Source organism: Dermacentor variabilis, chromosome 8 (assembly GCF_050947875.1).
Source record: "Dermacentor variabilis isolate Ectoservices chromosome 8, ASM5094787v1, whole genome shotgun sequence".
Classification (NCBI taxonomy): Eukaryota; Metazoa; Arthropoda; class Arachnida; order Ixodida; family Ixodidae; genus Dermacentor; species Dermacentor variabilis.
The window spans coordinates 13,731,335-13,755,220 of NC_134575.1; the positions used below are offsets into that span (position 1 = coordinate 13,731,335).

Consider the following 23,886-nt stretch of genomic DNA (forward strand, 5'->3'; position numbering starts at 1 on the left):
CAATCTTTCTTAAATAATTGAAGAGCGTTTTTCAGATAATTTATGTATTTGCTTTTATTTTTTGTGCATATTTCACATGTAGTCAATTACTATGTATATGTATCTCCTGTTCAATCGCTGTTTGCCTTGTAAAGGAGGCTGCGGGCTCTAGTCAAGTCGCTTGCCTTTAAAGCGAATTTTACCCGTAGTCTCCTCCATCACTGATGGAAATAAAGACGTTATTATTATTATTATTATTATTATTATTATTATTATTATTATTATTATTATTATTATTATTATTATTATTATTATTATTATTATTATTATTATTATTATTATTATTATTATTATTATTATTATTATCTATTCAAAATAGTCGTCTTCCGGTGGTTCGCACCTTCTTGCACAGTCCTACTCGGTCGTCGTAAGAGAACACTGTGGGCTTGGTGACATGGCGAATTTGCGTCGCGTCCGCGATAGGTTCGTAAGTCGGTGTCGACCTGAAGTTCGGATTCTTGCACACCTGTTACGTGAGGACCAAAAAGAAAAAAAAAAGCATCACCATGTCTGAATTTACCTACATGCACACAAAAGCACCATGAAGACCATGACATCTGATAATTATAGTTGTAATGTTTTTTTTATGCCTAACACCCTATTCGGATACCTTTAGAGTACTTATTTGTCATTTTACTATGTCACTTCAAGAACAAACAAAAGAGACGAGCTAACAAGTAAACAACTAGTTTTAACTTTAAACAACGTGGCAGCGTTTATGTCACAACGCTGTCATTGTCGTTCCGACCTCCAGGCTGGCTCAAGCTGTCTCGGCTCAGTAACCAGTCCAGTGGCTATGGCGTGGCAATGTTGAGCTCGAGGTCGCAGGTTCGACCCCAGTAGCAGCGGGCGCATTTAGATGGAGGCAAAATGGAATAGCAATAGTGTACGTACTTAAGGTGCACGTCAAAGAATCGAACGAGTTGAAAAATATTCTGGAGTCTCCCAAGACACCGTACCTCGTAATCTAATCATGTCAGGGCGCGTAAAACCCAGAATGCTTCTTTCTGTCGTGTGAGTTTGAGCTGTTTCGAGTATGGGCCATACCCTCCGCGCACCTCTGCTAAATTTCTCTATATCCCCTTCAGCCCCAAATTGTAATAGACTCTCAATAAATGCGTCATTCATAATATTTCATTTCGAAGCACTGCGGAATACAACGTAAATGAACGTCAAGGTGGATACATGATGCTACGTGCATTTTTTCTTCATAGTGCGTCCTCGTAACTGCAAGTTACTCACATGCACACTTTGTGTATACAAAGTTGTATTGCGTTTCTTCGTAGTACCGAATCACCGGTCCGAGCTACAGGCGCAAGTTGAAGGGACACTTAAAACAAACACTGAAACAATATAAATCATAAAGTATGCCTGAAGAACTCTGTGTATGTTGGTTGTGCGTTAACATATTAGAAGAAAAATAAACAACTGACGGTAAAATTTTCAATTTTGAATTTCACGCCGAAACTCCAAGGCCAGTCCTGAATGTTAAGTCATGTATTGCAAAGTATTTTCGCCTTCGTATTTCGGCCGTTGTGATTCCGTAAATGTTCTTGAAACTTTCGAAATTGAGAATTTGGTTCTTTTAGAATACCATGCAGTCGATTTCTTTTTTTCCCGACGATAATTTAACTGGGCCCAAAAAGACGGGATCAGAATGCGCGATGTCCCGGCGTGCTGATGCAGGAATTTCAAGGCGACGTCGTTACCAGCCTTTCACTTTTATGTCCGAGCGTAGCGGCCGCTCAAATCCCTAGGCTATGGCGCAGTGCTGCAGAACTTGAGGTCGCCGGTTCGATCCCAGCCATTGCTACCACATTCTGATGGAGGCAAAATGTAAACGCGTATGCTTACCGTGTATCGTGTGCACGGTAAACAAACCTGGAGGCTCAAAGTTAATTTGGAGCCTCAAGCAGGGGTGTGCCTCATAGGCAGAATCGGTTTCGTCACAGTGAAAGCCTTAGAATTTTGTTTCTACCAGGTGTCTTCACGCACCAGCAGTGTCTTTATTGGTATTGTCGACGTGTGTAATTTGCTAACACCGAAAAAAATAAGTTTGTTTAGCGTCCCTTCATTTACTTTTTTCTTTTTCTTTCTTTTTCCCGTGAAAATGGGGTGCGCGTTAGAGTCGCGTAAACGCGGTAAACATATGCTGCAGTTGGTAGGCAAATGTCGATGATAATTATGCTTGGTCTGGCTCACATCGGTGACGCTGGCGAACGAATCGATGCTGTCGTTGGTGATGCACGGCGCGAAGAAGCCGTACTGGGCCGGAACCTTAGGGACCGCCAAACGACCCTTCATGGTCACCGACAGCGCATACTTCAGGGTCAGAGTTGACATCGACAGCCTGGGGAAACTCTCGAACGCCGTCGTCTGCGCAGAGCAAACAAGACGACGTATCACATCCATCAGCAACGCTTAAACAGCTTTTTCATCAAACTTATAATAAAAACTGTTCTAGCATGTCAGCGTTGTTCTCAAGCACTAGTTACTTTTCCTGCTCGTTTTGGTTAAGGTTCTCCACTGTAAAGGCATGCTTTGATAAGCGTGCTATTATAAGGAAACCGCGCCTTCTAATGTAGAACGGTTTTAAAACGAGGCTTTCTAAACAAAGAGGGAAAAAAAAGAAACCTTACCAATAACAGAAAACAACACCCGCCATCAATCAACGCCAATTATTTTGATAACATTATCTTAGCCTGTATGATTTATCACTCTTCTACGTTTTACAATTTGAAATGCTTCAGCTATTGATCCGCTTGCGCTGATTGCACACTGCCCAGATGCGTTAGCCAGGCTTTGATACTGCTCTCAAAGGAGGGACAGGTTTCATTGATGGCTCATTACATTTTCGTTCATACGACTTCATGGGGTTTCTGTTTTCTTTATTTTTCATTGGTTTCGCACTCATAATATCATTATTTCTGTGCAAACATGTGCACTTCACAGATGGTGCTCATCCTGTGTTCTTTCGCAGTCATACTCGTCTGTTCGCGTGCTGCTAACAAAGAAATAACTTCAAGCTTGCTCACTTCCCTATCGGTTCATACGTAAACCCTCTGCCCGATAATAAAGCTTCACTCATCACATGGCGTGTTTCCGCAGCGATTGCCTCAAATTGTGAACGGAGTAGTAGTACGATATTTGCGACTCTTCATATGTTTGCGTTAAATGAAAATTTGGTGCCTTTAAACCTTAGAAATAAGACCGGAAAGCCTCGGAATGCCCTATATGGCTTAACATACTAGCCTTCCTGCGTACAGTTTCTTTCGCTGGTTATTCGCTTAATCCAATGATTTACGCTTGTCCTGCCATCAGTCAGTCGCCAGACTAACTCAAACTGCACCCGAAAGTCTGCAGGTGCTGCATTCGATTGCTGGAGCAGGAGGCTTTTCAACGCGCAGCAATCTTTAGATCTTCTCCCAGCTTTGTGAGTACGATTGCTGTCTGGTCGAGTAAACTGTGCCGATCTCGAAGGCAGCGTAATAAGTAGCACTGACTTGGTGAGCTGACCCTGATACCAGCGCACGAAATCTGTAATGGCAAGGGTTTCAGCGTGGTTTGTAAGAAGGCCGACCTCGGAGGCGGCGCAACGTCACAATTACACTCACGTGCCTCTTAGGATTAACCAACAGATCTACACCTCACAACATTTTCTTTTTGCGGAAACGCAAGAAAAAAGCTATGGTAACTTTAGTAAAACACATTTTTAGTTTTTTTTGTTTTCTTTCTCTCACGCTTTCTGTAGTTTCGCTAACATTTTCTGCTGATGAGCTTTTCCCGTTCCTTTAGAGAGAAACAAATGTGTGACATAGTTTATCTTATAGGGGTAAGCCTTACTGCCCTCATTACTAAAGCCCATAGGTGCCCGAATAAGTCAGACGTTGGGATGACCAGTTGTAAAAGACCTTGCAAGTACAGATAAGCACTCTACATAGAGCACATGAGATGTGACAAGACACCCGGACCCCAGTGTGCGACACATCTCACTACCCACTCCACCAATGTACAAAACTATGCTCTGAGTGGCATGAATCTACCGAAGAGCAACTTTTCATAAATTAAGACAAACTGACACGTGCACATGCTTATAAGATCTATATGCCTATATCTACGTGGCTGGTGAAGCTTCGCACAAATGTTATGGCGGATATTAAACAGACGCAGAAATGCCATTTCACTCAAGGTATTGATGACAAATTATGAACTTTACCTTATGGGACCCGATTCCTGTTAAATTCAAGAAAAAAATTCCGTCTTTCGCCGCAAACAGACAAAAAAAGGTATTTTTAATCAAGGAGCCTGTTTTCTCGGCTGAAAGAGACTTCCTCAAGCAAAATCAAATATTTTCTCTTTTTATTTGTTTATTTCATATTTAGTATTACAGCGTGCCTATAAGTAACCTCAGCATCATAGCCCGATAGATATTACCTTCTATCGGGAAGCTATCGCTTGACATAATTATCCTGGTTTCTGCCCATTTTGTTTAGAATGTGCAATGCTGTCTTTTGGAGTGATTCTGAATGATTGTTTTCTTGTGTAAGAGCTGCACTCTCACCAAATCGTGCTGGTAGCTGTTCCCGATTTCCCGAGGTTTCTGCAGGAGCGTCGGTGGCACGATGAAACAACCGGGCAAAGTGTTGTCTCCTCGCGGGTAGTGGCCCAGACCGATGAACAGGTCCGGCGCAAACAAGTTCCTGCGCAAGGGCGCGGAGAGACCCACCTTTACACAAACCTTTCCAGGCTATGGTCGCGATTTCGCGACATACGCGATATCTGATCTCCTAATCTGAATGGTACGCTTGACGGGCTACTCCGGAGATTTTTCGAGGTCAACGGATCTGAACGAAATTTGCTGAGCGCGTTATTCCGCAAACTTCCGTCATTTCTCGAAAATGTAAGGCTTGAGAGTTGCGCAGGTTTTTTTTTTTTTTACTAATTAATTTCGCTCATTTCCTCGAAACACCTGCCTTGCCTGGTCCTCAGCTACTGGCCACGGTGCATTATATACGTAAAAGGAGGTGTATACGTAGAGCACGCTAGGAATGAATGGCAGACGATAGCGTCGAGGAGATAGCTGTATATAGCGATAGTGAGCAAGTGTTTGGCGTAAGAAGTTGCTGTCGCGAAAAAACTACGCACTGTGTGTGTACGGGCAAGAGATGGGAGGCAATTGGTGCTGCGCTGTTTGCCGCACGAACTTCAGCCTTGAATATCCGCACACACAGTTGAGTGAATGACGATCGCTTTCAGCCGAGTTTAAGCCTATCACAGTGACCGAGTTCGTGCTTCTAACGCTGGCGTGCCTGAGTGACTGACCTGAAGCTAATTAAGCCATTCGGAGGAAGCGAACTGTTTCTGTAGTTCTGTTTTTACCATACGGGTTTGAAATAAACCATCGCTCATCTCGTACAGTGCACACAGAGAAAACTAGGAGCGGCGACACGGCGTGCTATCATCCTCGGTATACGTTGCCGTTCTCGAAGGTGACCAGTCGCCCTCGCTGGCACTTCCCTAAATTAAATGTGACATCTGATTATTTAGCTTCTGAGGTGCACTGTTTGCCTCGTATCCCAAATTGGCAGCAAGCGGAGGCCCCTACGATGCAGTAAGCAACCGCCTCGTTCAGCTGCCAACGGTGTCAATACCGGCATGGGCATTCCCGCGAGGGAAACTGCGTGTTTTCTAAATGAACGATAACACGCGCAATGTCTTGATCTATGCCCACTTTACGCAACACACTAATTGTGTGCACGAGGGGAATACGAGGAATGATAAGTAGGCATCATCACGACGCTGCCATACTAAGGTATTTCGCTCGCTGTTTTCGAAACTGTGCGGTCGCTCATGTCAGCGCGACTCTCGAGTGATGCCAGGGTGCTCACATGCAAAAAATGTGCGTGTTTTACTATGTTCTAACATTATTTTATCTCACTGATTAGCGGCTAGTATTATATCTCAAGCGAACGATGAGCGGTCGCCGTATACCTGCTGATGTCAACAGATGTAAACAAATGCACCTATCGGTGCTTTGACTGTCAGCGGCGTTCTTCATGGTGCAGCACAAAATGTAGCGTATGGGCGCTGGCTCTCGTGGTCGCGGATCGAACGCAGACGGCGATTCGTGGCTATTTAATTCGCCAAAATCGTAGCTGTCCCTGTTTGACAAATCCGAAGAGCTGGTGCAGCTCACACTGTCATATGAATGTCCGGCGAGGTCGCGAATCAGCTGAGCGTCTGCTCTTCGCTGGTTTCGTTCGCCCCGCGGGCGAGACCGGCATGCCTTGCGCGCCTTCCTCATTATGCACCTTTCGTGCCGTCACACGAAGAGGTTCGCTCGGTTGCTCGGTCAGGATTAGGTTTCATTCTCGCGCTTTCTTTTTTGATTATTCAATACTATTTTCGAACTTGCGGAACAATTCTATCAGACGCGTCACAGGGAGGGTCTCGGGAAACTGAATATACCATTACCTTTACATATAGTCGAGAAATCACCGGAGTTGCCCTTTAAAGACCAACGGCACCAAATTTTGGGGCCACGTAAAAAGCCTGTAGTTTCAAATAGTCGAGATGAAGATAAGATTCCATGAAATACTTTACGTATGAAATAGGAGTGGATGCATCCCGAATTTGACACAACACTAGATGTTTTCGATACCAAAACTGAAAAATAAAAAGAACCTAAATGAAGCGTAAGGAAGCGATGAAACCATTCAGCCACCCTACACTGGGCTTCGATGCTGCGCACTCCTGGGGCGGCCTTGGTGGCCGCTGCTTCTTTCTCGTTCTCTCGTCGCGTAGGACGTGGGTGGCATGCGGCGTTGGCACCGCAGGCTGCTGCAGCTGCTTGCTGGCTCGGACAACACGTACCGCTATGGTACATTACTCGCAGCGCAAAGCTCGAAGTGACCACTCAGCAACATTCAGTTGAACATTAAGCTTTCGCATTCACAACTCACAAGGAGTGCTTAAGTTATACCCTCGGATTTTTTTTTACACACTGCTTTTGTTGGTTCTTTTTTTTTTATTTAAACGAAAAGATACCGAAGGGCGGAAGGTCACGTTACGGAGTTCTCCATGGCAAGCGTCTCTCACATTTGTCGGGTTTCTTTGAATATAATCTGGCTTTCCTAGCTAACCAAAAAAAGCGCAGTTGCCTAAAGAAACACGTACACCAATCACAAATAAAAATATTAGAGGAAATAAAAAAAAATGTCACCTCCCGCATGGCAGCCATGTCGCAGCTTTAATCACGCCATTTTTAGCAAAAAGTCGTCAAGTGATGATATTGATGACAGTTAATTACTTCTCAGAATTATATGTATTGTGTTTTAATATTCCCCAGACGGCTTTCTTACTTCATAAAATGCGGTATGCTGGGTGCCTGGACACAGAGGTATTGAAGGTCCTGGCAGACCGAATTGCTCCATCCTTAGAAACGAAAGCTTGCAACATGCCCGTAGCAGTTCCAGTCTCAGACCTAAATCCATACTCACGGAAAAGACTGACAGCTTACTGGCAGCATAAGTGGGACGCTGAAATGCTTAATAAGCTACACGTAGTATCCGGTATCCTAAATATTGCCAGTGATGGCCATATTTAGGATACTGGTCATCACCGACCAAGTCCAGACGAAGTGATGCCCTATTCTGTCGTCTCAGAATAGGGCAGACTTACGATGCACATAGTTTTTTGTTGACTGGCGGTCGACGCCCAATGTGTAGTAGATGTGGGGAGACACTCAGTGTTCAGCATGTCTTCCTAGAATGTCGCGAAGCAGAAGTCGAGAGGAAAAGACACTTCACCTTAGCTTATATTCAGTGTATACCACTTCACCTGGCACTGTTTCTAGGCAGAGAACCGCTATTTGGCATGAAGTGTACTTTAGCCTTTTTAAAGGAAGTTGACACGCTCCACGTTTTCTGTCCAAGAAATTCGTAAGACCGCCTCTTGCGAGAGGCCACGGTTGCGACGTTAACTTTTGTTATAGCACATGCCTCCGGGCCCTTTTACTCAAGGGACCCGCTAAGGCTATTGTCCCACTCGTCATCAACAATAACCTGTCCATTTTTATGCATGTAACGCTATTACACCCTTGTTGCACATTGTATACTTACAGCATACCCTACTTCAGTCATTTTCATATTTTCATTCCTTATGTATCTTAATCAATTTATAGCTCCCAGTTTTAGGCCTCTCTACAGCCACATCACATCAGCCATTAGTCCATTTACTCATCATCACTGCCTTGGGGCTCTTTGGCCACGCTTGGCTCTAGATATCATCATGATAATCATAATCGTCATCATCATCATCACTTTATAAAATGCACGGGTATAAGTTACCACCTACAGTGGCGAGTCAACGGACGGATGTTCAGCCTTTCCTCATTTTGCCAAACAGCATTACGTTTCAAGATGGTGCTTTGTCCAGAGAGCCAGCTTTGATGTACCTACTTGGCTCACTTATTAGCTTTTCGGCGTATACCCAGCTTGGGCTGATGATCATGGTAAAATGTATTTATTGAGATATAGCTCGAAGGCCTATAGGGACAAAATGTGGCGAGGGCATTTCACTTGGCCAATTTCCGTTCGAAAATTTTACCAGGCTAAATAATAAAACTTGCCGAAAAGCCAACAAGCGCCTAAAAAGGTCGAGTTGTCGATATGGTGAGTAAAAAAAACACAGTAAACATCAGGACTTTCTCGATGAGTTAATCAACACTGGCCTACTATCCAGGCAGTTGCAGCACACCACCTATAGCGTGGCGCGTCGGACAGGGCGAACGGTCATGGCGGCGTGTAATATTGGTCGCGCATGCGCACTGTGCGGGTATCGACGTGCGGCGTGCGATTACACGACACGAAGTGACGGAGAAGCTAGAAAACTTCGAAACGCATGAATGCTTTGCAGTTTCTCTTTTTGCTTTTCAGCTGCCAATTTGTACTGACAGCGCGGCATTATCCTATATAGCCGGGGCATATTAAATTCCTTAGCGAGCTTACGTGAATTTCGTTACGTAGAAGGTGGCCCAGGCGTCGTTTGGAGCACTTGCTGCAAAAAACGTGAAGACCTTGATGCCCTGCTCGATGATTTCCCGGGAGTAATGGTCACGCAGGAGCTGCGAGTAGATCGAATGTGATCGTTTGCTTGATGTCAATGCTATTCTTATAGAAGTGCGTCTCTTGTTCCCAGATGTCTTCCTGCGTAGATATCAACAACTCTCGCAAACGTATTTTACAGTGAACAGCATGTATGTATAGGCGTGGACCGTGGCTGCGTGTGCATTATACTAAAAGAAGAAATTAAAGGTTAACAGCAAAGCAAGAAAGCGAACGTGAGACTTATTAAGAGCTCAATATACCGAACTGGTTTACGTATAAATGGTATCTAGATGTATTTAGGTGTATGGAAACGCGTCTATACCAGGATTATCTGATGTGCTTTTTTTGTGAAGCATAACCAGCGCTTCACTGCACATGTAATGCGTTAGCATTAGCAGCGTCAAAGTGGAAAAAAAGTGCGTGTTTGTAGCACGCATTAAGCAACAGAAAGCCGTATCGGGAGTCTTTTAGTGCCGCTCTACAATTTTCTCATTGACACTTTTCATATAATAATAATATTTCAGAAGTTGATTAATTAATTAATGCCAATTATCGAATTAGGCCGAATGCAGAAAATACTTTGAGTATCTCCCAGCGACGGAAAACAACGTTACTTTGGTTCTGCCCAGCTTCGTGGCCTTTGCATACATTACTTTTAAAGCTTGGGGCATTATAGCTGCGACACCCTGTATACAGTGCAGCGCACGCGTAATGGGGAAGCTGTGGGCTCTGCCCCCACCGGCGCCAAGTTCTTTTCGGCCACTTTCATTTCCCTTTATTAATTTCCACATTTCAATTTCAACCACGGCTAATTTCTCCGATGCTTCCTTGGCTTCATTGTATGTTCTCCCTCCCTCCCTCTCTCTCTCTCTCTCTCTCTCTCTCTCTATATATATATATATATATATATATATATATATATATATATATATATATATATATATATCCTGCGTAGATAAATAATGCGCACGTTAACGTGGTTTGTGTGTGTGTGTGTGTGTGTGTGTGTGCGTGTGTGTGTGTGTGTGTGTGTGTGTGTGTGTGTGTGTGTGTGTGTGTGTGTGTGTGTGTGTGTGTGTGTGTGTGTGTGTGTGTGTGTGTGTGTGTGTGTGTGTGTGTGTGTGTGTGTGTGTGTGTGTGTGTGTGTGTGTGTGTGTGTCCGACCAACGTCAGTTGCATTTCGCGCCCCGAGTAGGCAAGGCGTGTGTCGAGTGAGCTCATGAACAAGGCTTTGCAATGTCATTAACGTGGTTTAAATCACGAATCCGGTACCTCAAACAAATAGGTCTGACGAAACGGTAACACAATTATCTCGCACGTAGTTTAAAATCGCCCCTGAATTTTCGTTCTACGTTATGCTGCCTGCTGCTGTTGCCTGCTGGTGGCCCCCTGGCCTCGTCACGCTGTAACCTTACAGCTTTCTTGCCAGGGCGTCCTTCAATGTTGCACCCTGTGCTTATTTTAAATAAACTTGACTTGCAGTGCATTTCATTTCCTGCTTATAGCGCAATTACATGGTCTTGCCTTTCTTCAGCAATAAACTTTTTTGCCACTGAATGAACGCGTATTGGGTTTTGAAAGAATAATTTACGAGTCGAAAATGACTTCGTGTGCGTCTTCTCAGTCAATTTAACTCTCTATAGCGCAGAAACATGCGTCTGCAGAGTAATGCCTAATAGGAAAGCCAAGCACGCATGAACCGTACAGCTAAATAACTTGTTCAATTGTGCTCATATATCGCATAGGGCATTATGCAGCGTGCTCAGCTTATTACCACGTTTGTGAACATTTCTTGCCTGTTTCGTTCGAAACAAAGCCGAAGTTCGCGTCCAATACTACGATACCATTTAAAACAAAGATTTTTTTAGCAGCGCAACGATGGCGCCATCTGTTACCGGTATGTTGAAATGCGCCTTTCTCGGCTATCGCGGTGACAGATGGCGCCATTGTTTGATTTCGGCAAAATTCCACTTTCTTTTAGCGGCCTTGTTTTAAGCCCAAGCGAACAATGTTCGCTTGGGTTTTGTTCTGAACAAAACATGCAGTTAATGGTAAGAATAGCAGCATTAAACTGAACCCTTGGCGGGACCAAGGATTTCTTGAAGGCGTCAAGTAGCGGCTTTCCCATTGGCCCCATTGCACAACTTGTAATTGTGAATAATATGTAAAATAAATGAATGAATGAATTACTCCTTTGTTAGAAATAATGCGCACGAGCAACGGTGGGGGAAGAGCACATGACGAATGCTTGCTATCAACTGAAAATGTTTTATTAGAAACTGACATATGCTGTACGTGTAAAACAAAATGCGTACGGTGACCCCGTGTGCTGTCGTCCTTGTCCGTTCGCGCTCTGTCTAACAATGAATGCGCGCCAACTCACCCAGTTAGTCATTCTGATGAAATACTTCCGTTGTGAAAAATCGGAGGAAAAAACCAGCGGGTCTTTACCTGTAAAGGTCATGCATACCTAGAGCTCCGATTTCTGGAACACTAGGTATAACAAACCCGGAAATATTTAACGACGTGAGACACTAAAAAATAACCGTTCAATAGAAAATAATAATGCAGTTTCCTCGTAAACACTGAAATGATGTCGGTGAACACATGTATATGCTCATCTTTATGTGGTACCTAGTTGCGGCTGCACAGCGAAACTCGTATCAAACAGCTTTCCTGTTCTTATAGAGAAAAACAGTAAGCTGCTTTTCTCTATAAGGCTTTTCTCTATGAGGCTTTGGCTGCTTTTGTATGACCGCTGCACGCATACCTTGAGGCACCTCAGGGCAGGTATTACGTCACTTTCCCTCGGGTTCACGGTAGCGGTGTCCAGAATACCTAAGTGGTAGATAGAGTGATCCCAGAAGGGTCGCAGTGGCTTGAAGCCCCCAATGCTGTTGTTTAGGAGCGCCTCCAGCGAGTGGGAAACACTGCGTCATGAGGAAAGCACTCGTCACTCCTTGCCGGTTGCTTTTACAACCTACAGCGTGTGCTAGCGTAGGTCAGACATTACTTTGGGCATGCTCATTCTCAGTGCGGAAATGACGAACTCATACAAGGAAAAATGTTCATAATTTAGGTGTGCGAAAGGTAATAAAAGTCTAAATCAAAAATCAAGCCAAATACCCGACAAAATTTAACGCAACAAATATGAGCGGAACTTGAAAACAGGAAAGTCTACCGAAGCACTTGGTAGAGCTGAAGACGTAAAATGTACTGAAGGTGACAAACTTAAATTTAAGTGATAACGAACGCCTCAAATAAAGCAATCAGCGGGGCTAGCTGGTGGACGTTCATGGTTGTATTGCGCTTAGTGTTACACTGATGGACGAACATAAAGGAGCAAAACGTAGACGTACGTGACGCAACTTGCGTATTGTGCCATGTACGTCCAAGTTTTGTTCCTTTGTGTTCGTACATTATTTCGTCCGTCAGTGTGACACTGAGCGCAGTACACTCTTGAGCCTCAAATAAGTTGAAACGGTTAATCTGGGTAAGGAATCTAGTTGTAAGAGCTATAATTGCAACTACTGCAGTGAAGAAGAGCATGCACTTTTGGGCTGTCGCAGTCCCGTTATGTGAGATATCGTGTGTGCGCTAACTGTCTAGGCTGTCTTGATGCTCGAACGGCTGTCCTATTTAGTAGCAGACAAAACGTATATATGCTGCAAAATGATGGAACACAGTATGGCGTCCCATCTTTGCAATCAACTGGAACTGAAGAACTTCCTTTCAGTAAACAGCATGGGTTCAGGAGATGTTTGCCATGCGAGACAACTACTAGAATTACCGACAGACTTGCATTTTAACGTGTACTGAAACTTGCAAACTGACATCTTTCTTGAGATTTCTTAAGCTCTTGGCCGCGTTACCCATTGTCGCCTTTTTGTGAAATCATCAGTAATGAAACTGCATTTGCTAACTTTACCTTGACTTCGCAATTTTCGCTCTAACAGGCAGCAATTCACCATCGTTAACAATTTTTTTATTCCTTTCCAATGTTTTCTCAGGTGCACCAAAGAGGCGCGTTCTTGGTCCGCCACTGTTTATCTATATTAACGACCTGTTAAATAACATATTGTTCTGCCATGCGCATATTTGCTGACACCTGCATCAGATAAGGTTCCCACCATAAAGCTTGCTGGCAGACGCCAGCGCCATTTCTCCCCTAGCGGAGAAGGTGTCAAAACTTATCAGATCGCCGGCACCATGAAGGGCTCGGAATGCTCGCGAAAAAAGCGCAGTTGCCGCAAGATCAAATAGCCAGAAAATGGGAAATATGCCGGGAGAAAAAAATCTGTTGTTCAAATACTGGTTCAAGCAAAGATACAAAGGTGAAAGTGAACATTGGTTGTCAGAAATACGTGAGAAAAAAAAGACCGTACCTAGAATATTTTGGAACCACATAAAGTTACTAGACAGGAAGTCTGAAATAATAAAACAAAGTATCCTACACAAAGATGAAAGCACACTGGAAGGGGACGCGGCCGAATAAAAAATAACAGCCGAATATTTCCAAGGCTATGAAGAGGTTGTAGTTGAGGAAGAAAGGGGTATGAAAGGGAACGAGATGCAAAAGGAGCTGGTGCTCACAAATTTCAACTGGAAGAAAGCCGAAGAGAAAATTAATAAGCGCACAGCCACAGGGCTAGACGAGGTTCCTGTTAGCATGATTAGTCCACTAGGACCAAAAAGTAAAGAAGTTCTGTTGAAAGCAGTAGAAAAAAAGTCTAAAAGGTAGATGAATACCAGACACTTGGAGACAATGCAGAATAAATTTATTTGATAAAGGTAAAGGGAAGAAAGATAGGATTCACTCATATAGACCGTTAACCATTACATCACTAATATAGAGATTAGTAATGTAACCATGGGTAGATAATAATGGAATATTTGGAGAATTTCAGAATGTCTTCAAAATCAGTAGCCGTCTGGATATTAATTTATTTGTCCTTACTCAGAGCACTGAAATATCCAGAGTAGAGAGGACAACGTTACATATGCCGTTTTTAGATTTTATAGGATCTTATGACAGCGTAGACCTCAACATTTTGTGGCATATTATGAAAGGGGAATGCTTAGGCGATGATTGTATACAGCTTTTGAGACAGATTTACCTAGAAAATACCGTTTGCGTTTAATAGGAAGATGAGGAGCGAGGAGAAAGTTGATATCAAGAAGGTACTGAGGCAAGGGGGACCTTTATCCCCACTGCTGTTTATGGTGTAAATGGTGAGTATGGAAAGGGCCTTAAAGGAAAGTAATATCGGTTTAACCTCTAATACAAACAGGCGGGTACAGGGGTAGAGCAGCAGCTTCCAGATTTATTTTATGCGGACGACATTGTGTTGCTAGCTAACATGCAAAGTGATGTGCAACGTCTGGCTAACCTTTGTAGACAGGAAAGCCATAATTTAGGTCTGAAATTTAGCGTTAAAAATCAGGTGTTAAGGTATTCAATGAAAACAGTGAATAGACAGTGTCAATACAGGGCCAGGAATTACCTCGGGTGAAATAATATAAATACATTTTCATATGAATAAACGGAGGCAATAGATATATGGAAACACAGGGAAAAACAATAACGACAAAGGGGAAGAGAAATGCTGTCATAGTGAAACAGAGTTCTATGGTGATACAAAAAGTACGAGGTGCTCCAGGGTATGTGGAAAGGTGTAATAGTTCGAGGACTTACATTTGGAAATGCGGTTTTTTGCTTGAAATTAGGGATACAATCAGGACTCGAGGGTAACCAAAGGCCAGTGAGACGCCTCGCACTGGGCGCTCAAGGGAAGACTACAAATTAAGCTGTGCAGGGTGATATGCGCTGGATGCGTTTTGAAGTGAGGGAAGCTCACATTAAAATCGGTTATGGAGGATGACTGAGGAATACGGAAGAAAGTAAATCGGTTGGGAGTGTTTTCAGGCAATAGTACAGAAAAAAAAGCATTTATTCACAGGGGACTAAGATAACCAGGAAGCTTACTAGGAAATATGCCACCTATTGGTTAGCAACATGGGAACAAAGAATATCTATAGCGGAAATTCAAAGAGGCTGAGATAATCTCATGGGTGGCGGCAATGGAAAATAAACCTGCTATGAGTGACTACTTAAGAGGGAAAAACGAAATCAGGAAAGAAACAATTTATGATAACTCAAAGGGAAGCTCATTACTTTTCGAAGCGAGATCAGGATGCCTTAGAACACGCTTATAAAGCGAGAAAAAAGAAGGAAGAAGAAACATGTGCTTATACTGCGGTAAATCTAGAGAAACAATTGAGCACGTTTTATTAGAATGTGAAGATATCTGTCCAGTGGTCGATTTAGGCACATCTGGCCTCTTTGAAGCCCTTGGTTTCAGTGAGAACAGGGGACAGTAAATATCTTCGCAATAGAGATTAGTAATAGGTGATTGGAAGATTGGTGGAAGAAAAGTAGGGAAACGATCTTAGTTTCGCCCGGGAAGCGAAGTTCGATTTCGATAGCAAATTAGTGGACAACCATACAGAGTAGGGTTTGTAGTTTTATCGGCAGTGTAAACGTGTAATCATAGGCACACTAAATGAATTAACATGCATGGTGCCGCGCGAACACATCTCACTCGATGACCGTGGCAACACGCTTTCAAAACTCTGCAGAGAGGAAATGCGGCAGCAGAAGCGGCCGAACTGACCTTCGTCCAAGCGCTCGCATCTACGCGAAGCGCGCTGCGAAAAGACAGCACAGCGCGGACTCTGCAGCCGTCGCAGATGGCAAAACGCAGCGGCCCCATAAAATAAAGAACCGTCATGCACTCGAAAATACCGGTAAAAATTTTAAATCCAGGCCAGAGGTCACGTGGAAGATCGATGATGCTGAACGCTATTTGCGTTTATAATGACAAACAACTATAAACTTACTAATGCAAAGTACAGTATCTAATAAGCAATGATAATTTTATGGCCTATTTTATGTAATAAATGTGCTTCGGTAATTGTAGGAGAAAGTTTGTAAGAAAAAATTCCGCTTATTACGGCGCCCCTAGGGAGAGATATCGAAACTAACTCAGGCATCCCCTGAGTTGTTCTACTATGCTTGTTTTATTAGCAGCGGAACGTGGTCGATTTTTTCGCCCTCTGTGGCCATTTATTGAACTTGAGAGTGTGCGGGGCCTGGCGGCCCGGCTACAGTAGCCCGGCCGGGCGCACGCGGCCGCCCAAGCCGCCCAGAGTAGAATGCGCCCCCCCCCCCACGCCCCCCTCCACTGAAGGCTTGCGCGCGACGGAAGGCAGCGCGCTTCCTCGACGCTTTCCGCCGTTGCGTGCGCGTGATTGAACCACAGTCACCGGCTCACCCTCGCACGCTTTCATTCGCATGTTCAGCATACGACGCGAGGCGACGATTTTATCGCCCTTGGATTTTATCCGGAACCTCAAGACGACACCGGCGGCGATTATGCGCCTGGAGTGTCCATATAGTTGCTATATATCTATGGAAAGTTTGATGATGGGAATTCCGCGTGGACGTTTTTAAAATTTTTCCTTTTTTTAACATAGGCAGGACACTAGGCAATATAATAACAAGAGCTTGGTAGCGCGATCCACCACCCCGTTCCAAAGGGTACGTTCGTAGTATCCATGCATCCATCTTCGCAGAATTGCTCCTTGCGTCGCCGTTATATCTCGATGGTTGGGCGGTTGGATAGCCAAGGAGCCCAGAACAGTTGCATGGTGAAATGCCACAAAACAGGAACAAAAACACCCGGGGCCGGCAGCCGCCTGTCAAATTCTGTAGATCAGGAGGTAAACGGTATGAAAAAGAGTGCATGAAGGCATGGATAACAGTCATCCGCGGGGCCCTAAGTCAGTCGGAATGCGAAAGCCTGCCGTATTACTTAACGATAGCAATTATTCGTGGCAGCGTTGTTGCTTCGCTGTTGTTTATGATAGTTTGTTCGTGACGACGAGAATATCGCTGCACCTTTATTTTGACGCAGAATATTTTACTTTGAGCAAAATTGAAATTTGATAAAGAAAAAGAAAAGGGGAAGTAAGACGGGGGAACGCACGAAGTTACCAAGCCTTTATAACTCTGCATCAGCAAGAAATATTCCAGTTCTGTAAACTACATCCAGCTTAAGGAGGAGACAAAGGAGACGATAAACACGAGCGCTCGTGTCTGAGTTATGGAGTCTGAAACCTTAATGTACAGTTCCTTAAAAATCTGCGAATTAAAAAAAAACAATTTGAAAAAAGATAATGCAAAATATAAAGTGTATATATAAACACCCACTGCAGATGTAAGTACTTCTTTTAAATGCAGCAGACCTAATCAATATTGGCGCTGTGCTTACAGAACGCATTGTTCTATTATTTGACAGCTTTTGCGTAGAGGGGAAAATTGGAATTTGCTTTCGTCTGCACCAGTTGTGGTGCCCAGATCACCGCATTTGTAATTTGCCATGCCGCAAAAAACAAAAAAAAAGATATTGTCGAGAGAAGGATTGATAAGCCATGAAAGACGGATAAACTAAGGACCGGTGGCGCCACCACCTTGAAGTTCCCGCACCACTCACCGTGACGTCGCAAATTTTGATGGCATTTGCTCGGGCTTAGTTAATTTCATCATCGTGAAAGATGTATCGCATTATATTCTAAATGAGCCAGAGACTGAACTTAGCAAGTATTAAAAGCCTTTATTGATCCACAACCACCCGAAGACGAGAAGTGCTTTAAAATTTCTGACGTAACACTGACGTACTGAAGGTGTCGGCTAGAAAATAAAAAAAAAGGAAAAGAAGTGATACACTGACCTTCATTTTCAGTTTTAGTAATCAACCTCAAACAACGAAATTAACGAAAATGCCGTTTTGGAACTTCACTTCGTCCTTCTGAGCTAATTTAGCGTGTCATTTTAGCGTCCTTTTAAGTTTCTGTGGCGTACTCACTCGTAGGAGATGCCGATGCCGAACGCCGTGATGCTGTACATTTGGGCGGCGCGGATGAAGGTTTGCAAGTTGGTATCGTAGCGTTCGGGCGCGTTCAGGGGGTTGCGGCCGTCCTTGTGCAGCGAGTCGAAGAAGATGTACTCGCACAAACCATCCGGCGGGAACATCTGCGTCGAGTTGAGCCTCGCGCCCATAGTGCACACCAGGGGCCGGTCGTCAATCTCTGCTCGCCGCGCGGACAGAGCGACAATGCCACGCGCTGTGACGCAAAACTTGACGCGCACTGAGCTTTGAGGTGGAAACGTGAGCTGCTCCGCGTCTCCGTTATAAAAGATGACTTAGGCTATCGGAAGGCTGACTATCGGATTCACGTACGCGTCTCGCTCTTCTGTAAATAGTACTATGCTATCCTTTACTGCGCTATCACAGACAGACAGACAGACAGACAGACAGACAGACAGACAGACAGACAGACAGACAGACAGACAGACAGACAGACAGACAGACAGACAGACAGACAGACAGACAGACAGACGTGCGAGCGATGGACCTACTTCCTGATAGATAGATAGATAGATAGATAGATAGATAGATAGATAGATAGATAGATAGATAGATAGATAGATAGATAGATAGATAGATAGATAGATAGATAGATAGATAGATAGATAGCGAGTGCGATGACCTACTTTCTGCGGGTGCGGCTGTTGACGCGGTAGGTGTCGCAGTTTTCTGTGTGGCGACCCTTTCCTCAGTGGTTGCCGCAGTCGTCGCAGGAGTGGTTGCCGCAGTCGTCAGAGGTGTGGTTGCCGCAGTCGTCGCAGGAGTGGTTGCCGCAGTCATCGCAGGAGTGGTTGCCGCAGTCGTCAGAGGTGTGGTTGCCGCAGTCGCCGCAGGAGTGGTTGCCGCAGTCATCGCAGGAGTGGTTGCCGCAGTCGTCGGAGGTGTGGTTGCCGCAGTCATCGGAGGTGTGGTTGCCGCAGTCGTCGCAGGAGTGGTTGCCGCAGTCGTCGCAGGCGTGGTTGCCGCAGTCGTCGCAGGCGTGGTTGACGCAGTCGTCGCAGGCGTGGTTGCCGCAGTCGTCGCAGGAGTGGTTGCCGCAGTCGTCGCAGGAGTGGTTACCGCAGTCATCGCCGGTTTGCTGACTGCCTCCACCACTACCACGACGTCACCGCCTTGCATAACGTTGGTGCCGAAAGCCACGGTATCGCCCGCCTCGGTCGTATAGGAAGAATCTGCGACTGCGCATCGTTGGAGAATTGCGTGCAATTGCTTTCGCACGCACAAGGAAAAAAAAAAGTCGGAACAGTTCCTCCTGCGTTACTTCCGTCACCTTGTGATTCTAATACTTCCGCATGAGAGAATAGTGATTTTACTTCACTTCGAACACTTTCCGCTACTCTCAGCACTATTACTCGTGTATAAGCATTCTGCAAAAAGACACCTGGTACATATTTCAAGCGAGAACTGACTAAGTACTGATGTCGCAATCCCGACTTTGTCACTACTTCGTGTTAAAGAAGGACACAAAATTTTTCAATGTTCGAAAAAATACTGCAACGGGTCGGAGAGCGATAAATAATTTAATATAATCTTTGGCCTGAAGTTACGAATATTCACTGAATGTTCTTATTGACTTTAAAATTTGTACATTTTTATGGAAACGTCGCTTAAACAATCAAGAAAATATTTCTAGCACCAAGCACGAACATTTTAGGCATATCATGCCACTCCTAAGATTTTAATAAATAGATCACTACATATATCAAAATATTATAGATTATATGCGAAAAGAACGGTAATATCCGTTCCAAATAGATGTGCTGATTATTTTTAGGTTCATTGGGAGGTGGGGGGGAGCGGAGATCATGCAAAAGAATAATAACAGTATAGGGAAAAGCGACCTAACACGCTAACACACCGAACTTTGCATAAAACCTCGTTGTGCACCTACCAAAACACCATTGTTTTGCAGACTCGCTTTACTGAAATGATTTATTACATTGTTTTTTCTTAGCAGAATTTCATGCTTGCATTCAACTCCATGTTCAAGCGTTTTTTCCCTGTCGTCCCCAGTCGCAACAAAGAAAAGTAAGTTGCGTCTCCATACGTACGCACCGGGACTCATTGCTAGTAAGAGGTATTTCCAAAAAAAGAAACAGTACCAGCTTCAGTATCCAGTAGCCGTGTTGCCGCAGAGCATAGGCAAAAAGAAGCAGTTATTTTCTTGAAAATACAGTAGAAATCAATGTATCCTCATATGCTTTCAAGAGAGCTATGTATAAAACAAAGCTTTTTCCGTGCACGGATCGAGTGCTTATATGGTTATAGTTGTCATCCGCGAAGCGAGTAACAGAATGCAATGAGTTGCGAAATTCCTGGCGTGGTGCGTGAATTGAAGAACACCACGGCGCAGGATGATCTTGAATACAATAAACATTCGTTATAAGCTTTGTGCAAATGTGTTGCATTGACACGTGTTCGCTAAAGCATTTGCGCAATAAGCGTTACTTTGTATTTGCTCTAAGCTTTCCGTGGTGAACTCTGATGAAAGCTTCGCTGATCACCGATTCCCACATAAGCGTGGAATTCGCTGATTCACTTTCGGCCGCGTTCAGACTGGGTGTATGTAGCACCGAATTTGTTGTTACAGTGCGTCGCTATCGTGTGTTCTTAAGCTTCACAGAGTTTCTTGCTAAAATTACTCGGGGGAACTCTGGCGCTACAATAGCGTCTAGGGGAGATTCACGCACGACGGTTAGGCCAGCATGGCATCGATGGCTATGCAGTCTGTATCAGACTTGTCTAGAGCGGTCGAGTGACTGGCTGCGGACTGCGGAAGCATCCCCAGACGCTTCCTCGCGGTAGCTACTGCATGGCTTCCGCATTTGTATGTACTATAGCGTATGGACATAGTATGCGGAATGGCCACGAGTAGTTTCATTGCGACATCGGCTTTTTTTTTATACACAGATGATGACCATAGAGGTCGTTTGACTACTCTAGACAAGTGTCCTTCAGACTGTATATCTAGCTGTTTCCAAACTTCGTCCTTGCATCAAACTTCTTTCTGACTTTGCAAATGTTTTCTCTTATAGCTGCGACAAATGCCAGGAATTCTGCTTGTACGCACATTTCTGTTGCCTTCTGGTATACTGAAATGTAGGATTACTTCGTAAGTTACGCCGATAATGGAAAGCGTATAGTGCACGTAACCCCAAGCACGAAGGTCAGAAAAAAATGGTGCAGTGCTACTCTTCGTTACCATGGCAGTAGAAAAATCGCAGCGCCAGAGTTCCCTACAGTAATTTTGCGCAGGAAAACCTAAGGGCGTACATACAAAGAAGCTTGCACACCGCCACTGAGCGGGAACGCTATAGTTCTCGATGCACAATGCTTCGTGAGGAACGCGAAGGCAATCACGCTGCGCTCGTTTCCCTGCCTGATAAGTGATAAACTGATAACGCGTCGCTCGGTCCTCTGAGAGACGCACTCGTGAAAAAGCGAAATGAACGCAGCTTCTCTACAGCTACCTGACGATGACATTTGCATTTAAAAGAAAAAGAAAGTTGGAATTTACCCACAGTAGAAACTTCTTTCTTTATTCATACCATCGGATCTTTCTATACATGTACAAATTCGCAAAAAAGAAAAACAACATAAAAGGACTCGAAACATCGAACGTTACTCAGACATAGAAGAACAAAAAAATAAAGGCAGGAACCGTCCTTTACGATTATCTGTCACGCGAAGCGGTACGCTCAGCCATAGCCGACGACACTGCTTAGTGAGCATGTAAGAACATGTGGTACGAGTCTGTTGCGTATCTTGTGAAGTCCTACACGGACCCAGAAAAAAATGCTCACCGGAATCGAAAGCGAAGAGCACGATCAGTGCGCAGAGTGATACGAAGAAGATGACGGCGGCGCACACCGCTGTTGCCGCCGCGGCGAAGCTCCGGCTGTGTAAACAAACGAAGCGTGCGTGCGTTGGAATTAAATCGACTTAATTATTTCGTAAATGCATCCGACGTAAAGGACCTGCGTTTGCTAAAAGGCACATTCAGTGTGATCACCTCCTGAGCGTCCGCTTGCTGACTATTGGTGATTAAACTCGTTATTGAAGCGCAAGGTGCACGTTGAGGAGTCTGTGTTCACCAACAGTCGCGGTTCTTGGTCAAGTATCAATTTTGCGGACCTGCAACGGCGACCGCTTCGGCTTTATTTGACAAGGACCGCGGCATATTACAATATAAGGCGACTCAGGAAATTTGATACAACCAAAAGCCTATAAGAGCTACGCCACACGAAAAACAGCAGTCTGGAATTAACATTGCTTTACTCAATGCGTTCCGTGCTTCTCCTATATCATTATTAGCGTGAAGCACAAGGTTAATCAACATTGGCTGGGGCATCTAATTCGTATTGGAGTATTTACTGCAGCTAAGATTTTGATGACCTGCGCAGCAGTGTTTCTTTCGGATAACTGGCTCAGTGCATTATTATTATCGGCCATTTATTTTATGCCAGCAGACGAAGCATGTGAGCTAATTTCACTTTACAAACATCTGGTGTTCCCTTTGAAATTTGAGATATCGTTCAATGGAAGGTGGGAGAATACATTGCACGTAGAAGGATACCAATATACATCGGTTACGCTGAACTGCTTGCCAGCGACAGGGTGTACTTACTGGCCATTCTTCTCGTCTGAAACAACAACAAAAAAAAAAAAAACAAAGAAAAGAAAATTTGAGTATGTTGCGCATGCGCTTCTAGGATGCATTGCCAGGTAAGATCGCTGCTTTGAACTCAGAGTTGATGTTCTAGTGATTTAAAAGGATCATTTACCTCATATTGCTATATATGAACACGAAGAAATAGTAACGCTCTGCTACAGTGCATTGAATTTTATAAGGTCGTTCATGTTGAAAACTAATAGAAAGTTAAAGCTACAGACCAGAAGGAACTCATTTCTTTATTTAAACCATGAAATATCTTATAACTGTTGGAAATCGCTAACGAAGCAATAGCACAACTAAAACATAATACAACTTCGCAAATCAGAAATAGAAAAACGAATGCTCAAACCATCCTTGATGATAATCTATGTCGTGCGAAGCATTTCTGAAAGATATATATGACCAAAATCTATGGGCAAAGCATACATTTCTGAAGCGCTATTCTTATGTGCTTATCTTGATGATTTTTCAAACGTATGGATGCTACGCATCACGGATAGCAGTGGACTGAAGCACCAGACGTACGCGCAAGTTCCTAGATCAATCTCTCTGGCGAACACGTGGTCCGTGACACCGCCACTTCGTGTGCACTTGGTTCGTGTATAGTGTCTCGATAGAGGCCGCGCGCGTCGATCTGAGTGTTTATGATAACGCCACAAAACTTCCCACTTGTAACGGCACCTAACTAGTTGACCGAGCTTGATCTCTTGCCGCTTCGGTTCTAAGAGCCCGGATTAGTGCGATTTCGTCGCATGCGGCCGCATAGAACGCACAAGAACGACGGCGTGTTGGAAGAAGCGCGACGAGCGTGGGGTGGCGACGCTGCCCGGATTGGCGACGATGCTGTGACGATGATGGTGCGACGACGACCATGTGACGACCACGAGATGACGACATTGGATTGAAGGCGACAGTGTAAGGAAGGGAATGATGGAGCTGGAACTGCGACTACGCCATGACGACAACGAAATGACGATGCTAAAATTTACTATATGTCGACCACGGCATGACGACAAAATGACAGTGAAGGAATGAACGCCACGGCGTGACGGCGACGTTGTGATGACGATGAGAC

The 23,886-nt window shown here is 44.3% G+C and overlaps 1 protein-coding gene across 1 annotated transcript; it reads right to left on the reverse strand.

The window, feature by feature from the left end:
• Positions 1–1,273: 1,273 nt before the first annotated feature.
• LOC142590833 (uncharacterized) lies at positions 1,274–19,204 on the reverse strand. The gene is made up of 7 exons (XM_075703235.1): positions 18,763–19,204; positions 18,074–18,296; positions 11,917–12,076; positions 9,048–9,163; positions 4,601–4,739; positions 2,242–2,415; positions 1,274–1,345 (listed from the first exon to the last, which is right to left on the reverse strand). The coding sequence occupies exons 1-7, from the start codon at positions 19,202–19,204 to the stop codon at positions 1,274–1,276; spliced, it is 1,326 nt and encodes a 441-aa protein (XP_075559350.1).
• Positions 19,205–23,886: the final 4,682 nt, after the last annotated feature.